This window comes from Magallana gigas, chromosome 1 (genome assembly GCF_963853765.1).
Source record: "Magallana gigas chromosome 1, xbMagGiga1.1, whole genome shotgun sequence".
NCBI classification, from domain to species: domain Eukaryota; kingdom Metazoa; phylum Mollusca; class Bivalvia; order Ostreida; family Ostreidae; genus Magallana; species Magallana gigas.
In genome coordinates, this window is record NC_088853.1 from 12,540,397 (window position 1) to 12,553,198 (window position 12,802).

The 12,802-nt window shown below is 34.9% G+C and overlaps 2 protein-coding genes across 2 annotated transcripts; both read left to right on the plus strand.

Moving 5' to 3' along the window:
* The first annotated feature begins 2,432 nt into the window (after positions 1-2,432).
* LOC105348812 (phe13-bombesin receptor) lies at positions 2,433-3,605 on the plus strand. The gene has a single exon (XM_011458377.3). The coding sequence runs from the start codon at positions 2,433-2,435 to the stop codon at positions 3,603-3,605; it is 1,173 nt and encodes a 390-aa protein (XP_011456679.3).
* A 4,244-nt stretch (positions 3,606-7,849) lies between these two features.
* On the plus strand, positions 7,850-8,920 carry LOC117688398 (mesotocin receptor). Its single transcript, XM_034466450.2, has one exon. It carries the CDS (start codon positions 7,850-7,852, stop codon positions 8,918-8,920), a length of 1,071 nt encoding a protein of 356 aa, XP_034322341.2.
* Positions 8,921-12,802: the final 3,882 nt, after the last annotated feature.

The following is a 12,802-nucleotide window of genomic DNA, read 5'->3' on the forward strand; positions in this document are numbered from 1 at the left end:
ATTCATCGCAGGAACTTAAATGCAAACTTTAAGCAGATGTAAAATTTTTATAATTACATCATATTTATATATCAAATGCGTAATTGTGACATAATTCAATTGAATTTCAATTGTAGTATTACGAACTATTATTTTATATAATTTTATACATGTTGTGTGAAAATGTTATGTAACAATTAAAGTCACGCTGGTGACAACAAGCAACATACGCCATGTTTTGTTTTGTTTATTATAAACATTATGTATCGAAATATGGAGGTGATGGTCATACGTCAAGCAAATTACAAAGGTTATGGCCCCTTCGAACGGAAATCAATTATTGATAAAGATATTTTGTCTTTTGCCTGCATTCCTCCTGTCTGTCTGGACGCTATTTTTAGGATAATAAGAAGCAGCCCCTCAGTATTAAACTGTGGATAAAATCATCAATATGATATTGGCGTGACCATAAACGCTTTTCAGTGGGGCAGTGGTCATAGGTTGTTTTTCAGTATCCCAAAGGTCGTTGGTCCGAACCCCACTGTGGTCACTTGATGTTGTGTGTTGCGTCATTAGAAATCTTCGTTTTATCTATCTACAGTACCCAACAAAAATTCAATACCAACTTACGCTGATGGTCTTCATGGATATTCTCTGGTGTCACACCCGGGAGGGGGGGGGGGGGGGGTGCCAATGACTCTTTTCCGCTTAGCACCACGGAAATCGAATATAAGCTCTACGAACCTTTATGGCTCGGAGCCTGATTTAACAAAAGCGCTTCTTAGACTGGCTTATATCTTTTTAACGCTATTTTAGTGTTGTTGTTTTTATTGTTTTTTATCGCACCCCGTAAGATATATTATAAAATGATTTGGTTTTTAATCAAATGTCTGTTTATATTTTGTGATAAATACGTCGAACTATCATACGTTTTTAAAATGAAATTTATTTCTACAACCTGTAATTTTATCCTATTGGTTGTATTCAGTCTTCATATTCAAATTACAAGATACAAATATGTTAACCTGTAATTTTTGCTTCATGCATATCAATTTTTCTAAATTTCTACCATCGCCATCTAAAAAACACAATCACATTCTTCGTTGTTGGATACTAGTCAAGATATATTTATTTCAAAAAGACGGTTCTTTGCTATTAAGCACATTTATCAAAAATAAATACAAACAATCGAAATACTGAAACGTTAATACAAAATACTTTTCTACATATGTATTTATTTAGCAGTAGCATTAGGTAATCTTCATTAACGTGTGAAATGCACTGTGTACTATTTCATTGACTTCAAAAAAAGTTTTACGTTGCGACTTTGGGCGAGCGCAGCATAAATTGAATTATAAATACACATGGGTAGATAATTATTATTTGTAAGCGTAATTTACCAAATGAATGCATCAACGTGAATAAAAATTAAATATATTACGTCCCATTTACATGCATTAACAGTTATGTTTAACAGCGTGGTGATCTGGAGGGCGCCACGTTAGTAGAGCAGACATCATTCGACAGTTTCCGTTTCCTTCAAAGTAACAATGCTCCGAACAATCAACCAAGAAAATAATGTTAAATAAATAAATGCAAGCCATTTTTTTTTACAATCGGCAGAGTGTTTCAATCGGGTTTTTTTCTTCAAGCCATGACCTTCTTAAAATATATTTTACCTATTCTCGTGAGATTATGAGTAGCCATTTGCAATTTACACGGGATTGAGGGTACGAATCTGATGACAAGAATTTTGAGTATGTAAAAGGTAGCACTAATTAGAAATTTCTTTTCGCCCAGGCGTTGCCGTTAGAGCTTACGGTGCTTGCCGCTATATAATTCATCTCACTTCACAGTCACAATACGCTTCGGAAAATTTTAAAGCGTAGAAAATCAAAATAACATTTACAAAAAGACTTTTTGGCTAACAATCTAAAATATGTATGTGTAAAACAATGATAGATGCGTATGGAAAAGGTATTAGATAAAAAGCTGATTGATTTTTAATATATAGAGGGAGCAAATAAATATATTAAAATGATGATGTCATTTGTAATTAAAAGCTTTATACTTTTTCTAATCCTTTTAACATCAAACAAAATAAACAATATACAATTGAAATTTATATTTTGTCTGTTAAGGAGAAAATGTGGTCTCGAAGATCACTGCCACTTTACGGTCAATACCGGTATGTTAAGAGAGTGGTATACTACATTATTTGTTCGCAGGACGGATCTAAAGCACGACTTAACGAAACAAAACGTCCTAAAAACACAACCAGCTTCCTGGTAAGGGGTATTTGAAGATGTTGAGTATGCTCTTGTCGATGCTAAGTTTTCTCTGTTATCTCTAGTTACCATATACTCTTATAAAGAAGAGACTATGAGTGAATTTCCTTATAACCACCGTTTGACTCATTTTGAGACACAAAGCAAACCAGGGCGCACAACAACATGGCGAGTACTAGCATAGAAGACAAGGTCCGCTTGTCGGAAGAGTATTCGGAGCAACTTCTTCCAAATACAGTAACTCACTTGATTGAGTTAGCGTTTGGAGTATTTGGTAATACCATTGTCCTAGTGATGTATTCCAGATATATAGCTGATAAAAGCGGGACAAGGTACTTCATCCCTATCCTCGCCCTGGTGGACCTCATAGGATGTCTTTCCAACGTGACCCAATTCCACCTGGACAACACCATGCGATTCGTCTACCCAAGCATCCACCTGTGCAAAACCACTTCATTTCTGATGATAATGTCCGGCGGATTTTCCGCCCACTTGATTTTAACAATCGCCCTTCAGAGGTACCTCATGATTTGCCGTCCGTTTGGTCAGCAGCTGACACTATGGTACTGCAGATTAGCTGTTGGAATCATATTTCTTTTCTCATCTGGATATGCAGCTCCTGTCTTGAAATTTGGAGGACTTTACCAAACAACAGAAAAACTAAATACAGGAAATGAAACTCGGAACATCTCAGTGTCCATTTGTCATTTCGACGACGGTTCGCATGGATCTGGTGTGATGGTTCCCTACTTCGGAACGTTGCTGCTTATCTCGTTTATTAACATTATCGTAACATCCGGTTTATATATCCCCGTGACCAAAACGATCTATCGAACACTCTCACCGTTCAATGGACCCAGCTACAGAGCGAGTCGCGTTGTGGATGGAGACACCCGAGTTACCTCCAGGGACACGCAAAGCTCAAGTGTCGAAAAGATCATCATGTCGGAAATTCCTCGACAAGGGTCAAGTTCGCGACCAAGCTGCAGCAGCGAGCGTTCACTTCCGGCCACTCCCGAAACTAGTCGTGAACAGAAGGCGCGCAAAAAAATCAGCGTCATGTTCATGGTGATAATAATTGTCTACGTAGTTTCGTATCTGACGTCATTAGTCACCCAAATCCACAGCTTTGCGACTAGGATTCACGTTACGGGGTACCGCCTTAACATCTATTTCTTTTGCCTCCGCTTCAATCTGCTTAACCATATCGCTAACCCGTACATCTACTGGTTCTACGACACCAAGTTCCGGAAAGAACTTCGGAAGTTCTGTTGTGGAACAAGCCGAAAGTACTCAATGCAAGCAAGGAGGGGGCATTATTTGGTAAACAATAATTAGAAACCGACATAAGATTAAAAGCAATCAAAACAGGAAAAGGGAAAGAAAAATACGGTGTTGAAATTAGTGCTGATCTCTAAAATATTACCAAGAATACCAATGACAGTACACAGAGATGACATTATCTTGACATATGTCAGGAAAAAAACATTGCTGGTATTATGCTGATTTTATTTTTATAAGTTTTTGATTGTGCTTTTATAATTTATAGCTATGGACAATAATCTCACTATCAGGGTAGTTTATGACTTGATAAATTCAAAATTATATTCTAAGGCGCTAAATGTTCACTGCCTTTGTGATAAGAAAAATGACTCTCACAGATAAAAATGGAGATAATATGTATCATTCCTTTGTATAATTGTACATTTATATAGAATCGTTTGAAAACTGTTGCTACAAATGTTACGCTATCTGAAATAGTAGGTGTTTTGTTTGAATTTCAGATTGTTCGTTATCGTCAAATTTCATTTTTAGTAACAATCATGTTTGAAGCAGGATATAATATTAGGGGGCAAGGAGATTGCGGACTGTAACTCTTCAAATTTTACGTGACAAGTTATTATTTTAACAGAATATTAACAAAATGTATAACAAAACTTTGTTTTGAGTCTTTTATTTTTTGGAATGAACGTATTTTATGTTGCAGCTGATTCAGTTATAACAACAGGTTGCTAATGGAAATGCAAGGCGCTTTGTCAAATTCTAGACTTCAATTCAAATATAAAATCAGTGTTTGAATAATAATTTACTTTGTAATTACATGGCATCTATAAATATGATTTAAAAATTATCAACTTCCATTTCTTTTCTGTGAAATGATGGAAATTATCAGATAATTATACAAACCTTAAAAATGCACACTTTGCTAATAGTCTGGTCACTGTTAGTTGGGTAAGCTATTCAACAAGGCAGTTTTAGTGAAAACAGAGGGAATATCAATAGAGCTGAATGGTCGCGGCCATTTTGAGATTATGTTTATCTCCCTGAGAAAAATATCTCTTTATATATGTTTGGATTTTTCTTAATTAGAAAACATTTTTATAGCTAAAGAAATTATCTCTAAGATTTGAAGGTAGATCTGAAGGATAATTTTTTTGCCACTCCTCCTTATGTATTGACTTAACCCTACCCACCAAAACCATCGTCATGATTTTAAAAAAAAAACAAATAGTATATACATGACATTGTATGTATGTTATGCGCGAAAATCTTAAAGCCTTTGAAAAGATAAAAACCCTGCCACTTTTGTTTAAAACTGTAAAAGCTCTTTTATTATCGTCAGGAAGTTAATAAAAAACTAAATTTAAAAAAACAAGCTCATTGTAATATAAACAAGCAACAGTAATACAGGAAGTTTTTCCTCAATGCTTTAATGCTTTACTTGAAAACACTTCACAGAAACGTATTTGTACTTAAGATTATGACGAATTCAAAGAACTCTTGTTTCATCCCAGGAAGACGTGTTTGTAAGTGATTGCGCCGCCATAAAAAGTATTCTTATGACGAATGTCATGCACTTCATATTACTCTATAGCTTTGTTCCACAAATATAGTTCATCGTTATAGACCGATTATTAGATTAACCAATGAATATTAATTCCTTACAATTTGGCAGGAGGTAAGATATATAAGCAAAGCGAGATGATATTTTATGCTTTAGGCAAATAGATTTTTCGGAAGGATTTCGGAAATAAACAGAAACCTATCAAACCATGTGATTAATTTTCCAAAGAATATAAATTCAGAATCTTCAGCATAAGCGTGCATATTTTTCGTCTATCAAAATATGACCTACTGAAAAAAAGAGATGATTGCTTGTATTTCGTAATGTACATAAAAATAAACGGAAACAATTTATATTACACAATATAAATATTTATATATTTTTAAACCAGAATTTGCATGTACATACCTTTATTATTTACGTTAAAAGAATTCAAATTCAACATGAGCATATGTGTATAGCGTAGCCTGGTCATCCGGGCTGCAGTGATAAATAATTACCATAACATTAATTAACATATAAAGATAAAGATCGCAATCTAAAGTTTAGAAAATATCATTTATAAATTTGATAATGAAATTTCTTATATTCATGTAATGGCCACACTTTTTTCAGCAGGCATGTTCACTATACTTTCCTAAGATATGACCTAAGTGTGCTCCTAAGATATGACTTAGGAAAAAAGTTAGGAACACCCTAAGATCAACTTATGACACGCCTTAAGATGTAGCTCGACGGTAACTTAGGAACATCTTAAGTTAGGATATCCTAACCTTCTACAACCATTCTTATATTTCATATTTATTCATACAGATCGATTTTTAGAGACTTTTGTGGTGATAAATCATTAAACATTTTGCCAGAGAAAAGTGTACGTGTCGGTAGTTTACACATTATGTCTAAAACCAGTAATTTAATACTTAAATATATATCAGTGTTCAATAACAATTTAGTTTTAAAAAACACCCCCCCCCCCAAAAAAAAAAGAAAAGAAAAAAAAGCACCCCCCCCTCCCCGTAGTCTAAATGATTGTTTGTTTTTTTAAAAAGAAAATATGTATCAGGACAGAATTAGCTTACAAAGCAAATAATTATTTAAACAACACGTGTGTTCTTTGAGTTTAAATTAACATTTGCAATAAGCTTTAACAATAAGCTTGTCATTCAAGTACATGTAATACACAAACACGCGCTTGTCTCAGAATTTAAAGTTACATGTAGAATAAACACACGTACATACACGACCATTTTCCCTTTTATACGATTACAGGAAAACGTTACGGATATATATATTTATATTGTTATTATTAAATATTATTTTCTGAGTCAGGAAGTCAGACAAGGGCGTACAGGAAATGATAGTAGATTTGTATATTCAGGAAAAATATTAAAATCGAAATGAACGGGAAACACACAGTGAATCAAACAACAATTCGTAAATTGTTAGATTGTTAATTAATAGATTGCGTCGTATGTGAATCGGAAAAAGAGACTACAGTATCTGTGGGAAACGCGCGTGAGATTTGTTTATTTGAAAAGCCGCGTTCAGGGGGTGTAAGGAAAAATCATCAAGTGTTTACTTCTTATGTACTTAAAACGGCAAGGACATCCTATGCTTCAAACTGAAATTAGCTGTTACAGTGTTTCGATAAACTGATAAATTAAGAATTCATTTAGAGTGCATCAGAGTATTAAAGAGGGCATGCTTATAATGATATCTACGTGTTCAAATTGCACAGTTAAAGATGTGTGTGTTTTACTGTTAATGTGCGTAAATGTATATTATGAATTTTGATAGTAGAACAAATGATCTATTCATCAGATATTTTTTTTATATTGCAGGCGCGTGGAGAGTGAGGCAATAAAGCAAAAAAAAAAATTTGTTGACAAATAAAATTAAATTACATGACATTGTTTTGGAAGCATGTAAAGATTGAAGTTAAAGGAAGGCAATTTTTATTTAGGAAATTTAAATTATAGGAACTTTACGCTACCCCCCCCTCCCACCCCCGGATTGCCTTTTTTCTTAAAGAAATGTCAAGATTTTTTGGCTGAGTGGCCCCCTCCCCACATTCAAAAACGATGTTATGTGCCTGATTGTTTATTTTCCGTTCTTTTCTATTTCATCTTGGTTTCGATTTTTTTAAATTTCAGTTTAAAGGTTAAACTTCACCTTCCTGTCCCAGGACGTTGACACAAAAAAAAAAGGAAAATCAATACACCAAGTATTTAAATATTTTGCAAACAAGATCAATAACGAAATAATTAGCCATCAAAGTTCTATGACGAATCGATTTTATTTCCAGAGCTTCCACTTTTCCTTTGAGGATTAAATTTACTTGCTCAGGAAATCCCGACATTTTTTCTTACGTGAACTTGCATGTAATACGATCTCCCAGAGATAACATTTTTTTGTTTAATCTTACGACCTTGTTTAAGGTCAACACAGATCGCTATTTTTATCACCGTTTCGCCACAATAATCATTTTAAATAGCCCTGCGTCGTTCTATATGGGAGGACCTTACATGTAGCTAAATCGTTTACAAAAATAAACACGGGACAGCTTTTTCTCTCCCTAAGTGTCAGAAAGCGCAGTGTTCTCACGAGAGGGAATGTTGTGAGTGCAGCTACTCAGTTGGTTCCGGTGTAACTTACACGCGGGAGAAAAATTATTATTTCCTCGTGAAATTCCTCTCTCGCGCGCAGACGATACCGTTCACCACCAGTGAGATGTTCTATGGAGGTGAATTCCAAGAGGAAAATGTACGATCTTGAAAGTCTGAACGAGGAATATGCACAAAAGGTGCGGCCGACGACAGTTATATACATTATAGTGGCCGCCCTGGGCGGATTGGGAAATATCAGTGTCATTCTAGTGTATTGTTTTCGTATGAAAAAACAGGACAACAGGTACTTCATCCCCATCCTGGCCTGTGTCGATCTGATTGGCTGCGTGACGAACGCCGTCTACTTTCACTTAGACGACGCCACCCAGTTCATCTACCCGAGTGATATTTTGTGCCGGCTTCTTTCGTTTATGGTGATTTTCAATAACGGAGTTTCCGGACACATCATACTCGTGATCGCCCTACAGAGATACTTGATTTTATGTCGGCCGTTTGGTCGTCAGTTAAACAGGCCACTACGACGCCTGGCTATTGTCGTTATATGCCTGCTGTCACTGCTTTATGCCTCCCCTGTCTTATTCTCGAGCGGTAAGCTTGAGACGATCATGTCGTACAATGGTGTGAATGTCACCACGGCAAGTTGTACATACAGCAGTAACATGGGCAGTACCGAGTCCCAAACGTTTTTCCGACACGTGTATTTCGGGGTCCTTTTAGCGCTTATTCTGTTAAACATTATTGTTACGGGATGTCTGTATCTCCCAGTGATTCGGAAAATATACCATACTTTCTCACGCCTCAAAAGAATGTCATTCATGAGTCAAAACACGTTCAAAGCGGAAGTGGATTGTGAGACGCCGTCCGTGAACCAAAGCGCTGATGACGCTGAGGCTGACCACGGGGACAATTGTACCATTGCACAGGCGCGGATGAAAAATAACATGAGTGTGACATTATTAGTGATCATTATCGTATACATGTGTTCGTTTCTCCCATCACTCGTTACTCAGACTTTAGCCCTCGGGGAGCCAGAGATCACGGACACAATGATACATTTTAACCTGTACTACTTCTTTCTGAGATTTTACCTCTTTAACCACGTTTTAAACCCATTCATCTATATCTGTTTCGATGTGAAATTCCGCAGAGTACTCAAAAACTGGTGCTGTGTTTGTTTATGAGGTTAACATTACATAGGCAGACGAAATTCCAATTTTTTTATTTGTTTCATCCTTCCATTGAGTTAATTACGAAATATTCAAAGCAGCTGTCTTATTCCCGTGTCAGAACAGGCGCTATGTTGATATTCGTTTGATATGCTGTTTGAGTTAACTCAGACTGGCAGCTGTGATAATTATGACATCTCTATGTTTGAAAGATCCAGCTTCATTATGACGTACTAAACATTGGTAACACTTACTTCTGTTTAGTTTTTGTCTGAGTATTCATTATTCTTTTTGCTCTATATGAGTAATATCGATAATATTTCCACTTCACAGTGCCTCCTTCGATTATTACAGATTTTTATCCAGATGTACGTAAAATATTAGTTTCATCATAATTAGATCTGCTTCAAAGCAGCTAGAAAAGTTATGTAAGTTTGCCTTAAGATAAAGATAATGTAGACATTGATGGATAACAAGTTTGTGTCAGATCTGCAACGTTTTAAACAGGCTAACTACGATACATTTATAATATTTAGAATATGAAATTATAGCAACTGTACATGGAATCAAGTTTAAGATCAATGTACCATAAATTATATGTTAAAGCAGGATATTAGATGGCCTATCACGAGTAGGGAAGTTATATTATAAGGGCAAGAGCCGTTGCTCACAATGAATACAATATTGTGTTAAAAGCCTTCAAGTATTATTACACAAAACTTTGTCACAAAGCCTGAAACAATCCGGAAAGTTATGTATTATATAGATCACGAAACCAGATAAATGTATGATTTGGGCTCTGTTCTACAGTATTATTTCGATATGTGATGATTATGTGAATCACGATCATTTTATAGAAATCGTCCATTTCATTGTAACAATTTTTGACAATTTTGATGATGGATGCAAGTAAATGGGTCTTTTCCGCCATTATAAAACGACTGCCACAGCTTGTTAATGTATCTTTGACCTTTGGTTTCTAAATGATCACCAATATTAGAGAGTCAGTTTATGGCCATGAGTTCAGCAACAGAAATTTTATATTTGAGTTCTGCATGTTTGTTATTTGAGTTCTTTTACGTATACATGCCAAATATGCTGCATGTATTTTAATTTTTTTAAGGTAGCTCACTACATTAAGAAATTTTGTTTTTAAGACGCAACGTCATAAGATGGCAGTTACAAATGTAATTTTTGGTTAAATTGCTCGGTTCAGTCGATTTCCTTGATTATCAACTTATCTCAGTGGTTATAGTATCGGACTTTTGCACTGAAAGTTTACCGCGAGTGCAAACCGCCTGGGCCTTTAGTTCATTTAAGAAATGAACTCAATGTCTACCCAAGTTATGCGAGTATAACCTGGGTTGGGGCTTTTTTCGTTTTATAATCCGTGAAGCGGATTATAATAAAGCGTAAATCGCTACAACCCAGATTATACGAGTATAACTTGGGTAGATATTGAGTACATTCCTTATAATTTAATTTTTTGTAATTTACGGTACAAATTGAGTGCGTTTCACTTTTAAAAACAGATATTAAACTGTTCAAAATTTTAAACCTTACGTCAAGCGAATTAGTACTTTGTTTGACGTTGGTGCATTGTGACGTGTCTTGTGACGAGCAAACCAGTTTATACAAATTTAAATAAATTTCTATCCAATCAAGTGCCGCGTTACAACCAGAATCAATTTATATTTACTGAATTTTACTGAATAAATCTTTTGAAAATTTTTTTAAATTCAAAATTGCCTATTTTTTGGCTTGATTGACTATTGTAACTTTTCTGCATTCATATTGTTTTCCACAATAACGTAACTTTCTGCTGATTAGAGAAATTATGTCAAGGTGTAGTGAGCCACCTTAAATGTCGCGATAAATATATGTTTTATAAGCCAAAGGCGCTTTTAAAATATTCATGAATTAAAGAATTGTTTTACACCATTGTGTGAACTATACAGCGTGACCCCGGGGTATTGCATTATCTTCATCTGTCTTGTCTGTTTTCAAGAATGTGCCAGATTGAAATTGTACAACTTTACTTGACATTTTGTTAATTGTGTTAAGCTGTTTTAATAATTGGATTCTCTGACTTAATTATGTATCTCTGTTCTACTCTCTGTATAAGTAGAGGATGTTGTATGTTATGTTGTTCAGAAACTGCATGATATTTAAAGATTTTTTTACGGGTAAACTGTATCTTCTTTCTTTTTTTTTCTTTCGTATTTTCCAAAAGTGAGAAGCATCACAGAAAAAAGCAGCATCGCTTCTAAAACGGATTCAATATTCAACAACCTAATATGCGAACATTTTGTTCGTTTCAGTCCCGTTTTGTTGTAAATATAATTTGAGTTATATAAACATATGAAAGTGTCAATGTTATTCGCGCATTATACCTTAAAAAGCGAAACAAAATAGTGTACTGATTCTGGAAGAGGGACCTAATTTTGATCAAGGGAGACGATTTCAATGGCCTTTAGTTCTAAATCGGAGTAACTTAACACCACAGGGATATTAGTGTTGAGTTACGCCGATTTAGGTCAATAGGCAAGATTTTAATTTATGTTTAAAAATTATCTTCCTGAATTTCAAATACCACACAGTTGCTCGCTTTACATCAAGTGGTAGATACGTAATCTCGTCGAGATCTCCATGCCAGAAAAAAAAAGGTTAAAAAATTTGGTCAATTTACAGACGTTCGCATATTCTGCGTTCATAGTATTGTTATCATCATTGAATGCAAATATACATATAAGTAAAAATAGTAAGTTAAAGGTAAAATACTCAGAAATTCTACCGGGTTAATAAATGACCTTTCTTATATTTGCCGTTTTTATTTAACATAAATGTCTACTTTTTAGGGACACTCCCTTTCGTTTTAAAGAGGACTGTGTATTGCTCACACTTTTATTGAAAAATGTTCATTTCTCCATAAAAACCACATGTTACTACATGTATAGACTTTACAATAAATATACCAAATTTTCGATTTATTACTAACAGTTATATAGTGGTAACTGCATTAATATGTATTGCAATAAATAATTTGGGTTTATTTTGCTCAAATAAACCAAGTTACTGTTATTATCTGAGTTTCGTTGGCCTTTCATATGATTTCCTGTATAAAGTGTATTATGAGCGGAATTGACTCTTCAAATATTTGCTTTGATGTATATTTTACAAACGGCGCTCTAGCTGTAATACTAACTCACATTGTTCATATAATCAATCGCGGCCATGCTGTCGACTTACTGAAATTTCTGCTCCGAATTTGTTTTAGTCAATCACAAGTCAAATAATATTGATTTCATTTCATGTAAAAAAAAAGGGGGGGGGGGTTAAAATAACTTTGCATTTTATTATAAAGTAATAGATTATCATCACCTCAACCCCACGGCTTATTGCAATGCAAGCGACAGGTGTGAAACTCAAAATCAGCATCTCTCTCGAATAATTGATTTTTTCCAAGGGCAATAAATCCCAGAAAATGCCCTACATTTAGTTACACTCATATTCAGAGTGTCTATATACTCAGTAAGTCCGGGATATCGTTGACAACCGCCTGTTTTCTATTGTTTGTAACATGTTCGACAACTTTTGCGGAGACATGAAAGCGCCACATTGAAGGGTTGTCATATTCAGTTATCTACATGTACAATTAATAAAACACTATTGTTGCCGACTAGTTCTGCAATATAACCCGGATTTTATCTCCAGACCAAAAAAAAAGGTTTTGTTTAAACAGATGCACTGCAACAAGTGCATCGTGAGAAAAATGACGACCACTGCACGGGACGGATTCATCATTTAAGCTAACATTCCATATTGATCAAACATGTCATTGATACTCGAAAGCTTGCTAGCCTGACCGTTATACCGACATTTCTCTCTCTCGAAATC

What these genes read in the sequence shown, in the direction of transcription:
- LOC105348812 (XM_011458377.3), top strand. Translation starts at nt 2,433, where the DNA reads ATGGCGAGTACTAGCATAGAAGACAAGGTCCGCTTGTCGGAAGAGTAT.
- LOC117688398 (XM_034466450.2), top strand. Translation starts at nt 7,850, where the DNA reads ATGGAGGTGAATTCCAAGAGGAAAATGTACGATCTTGAAAGTCTGAAC.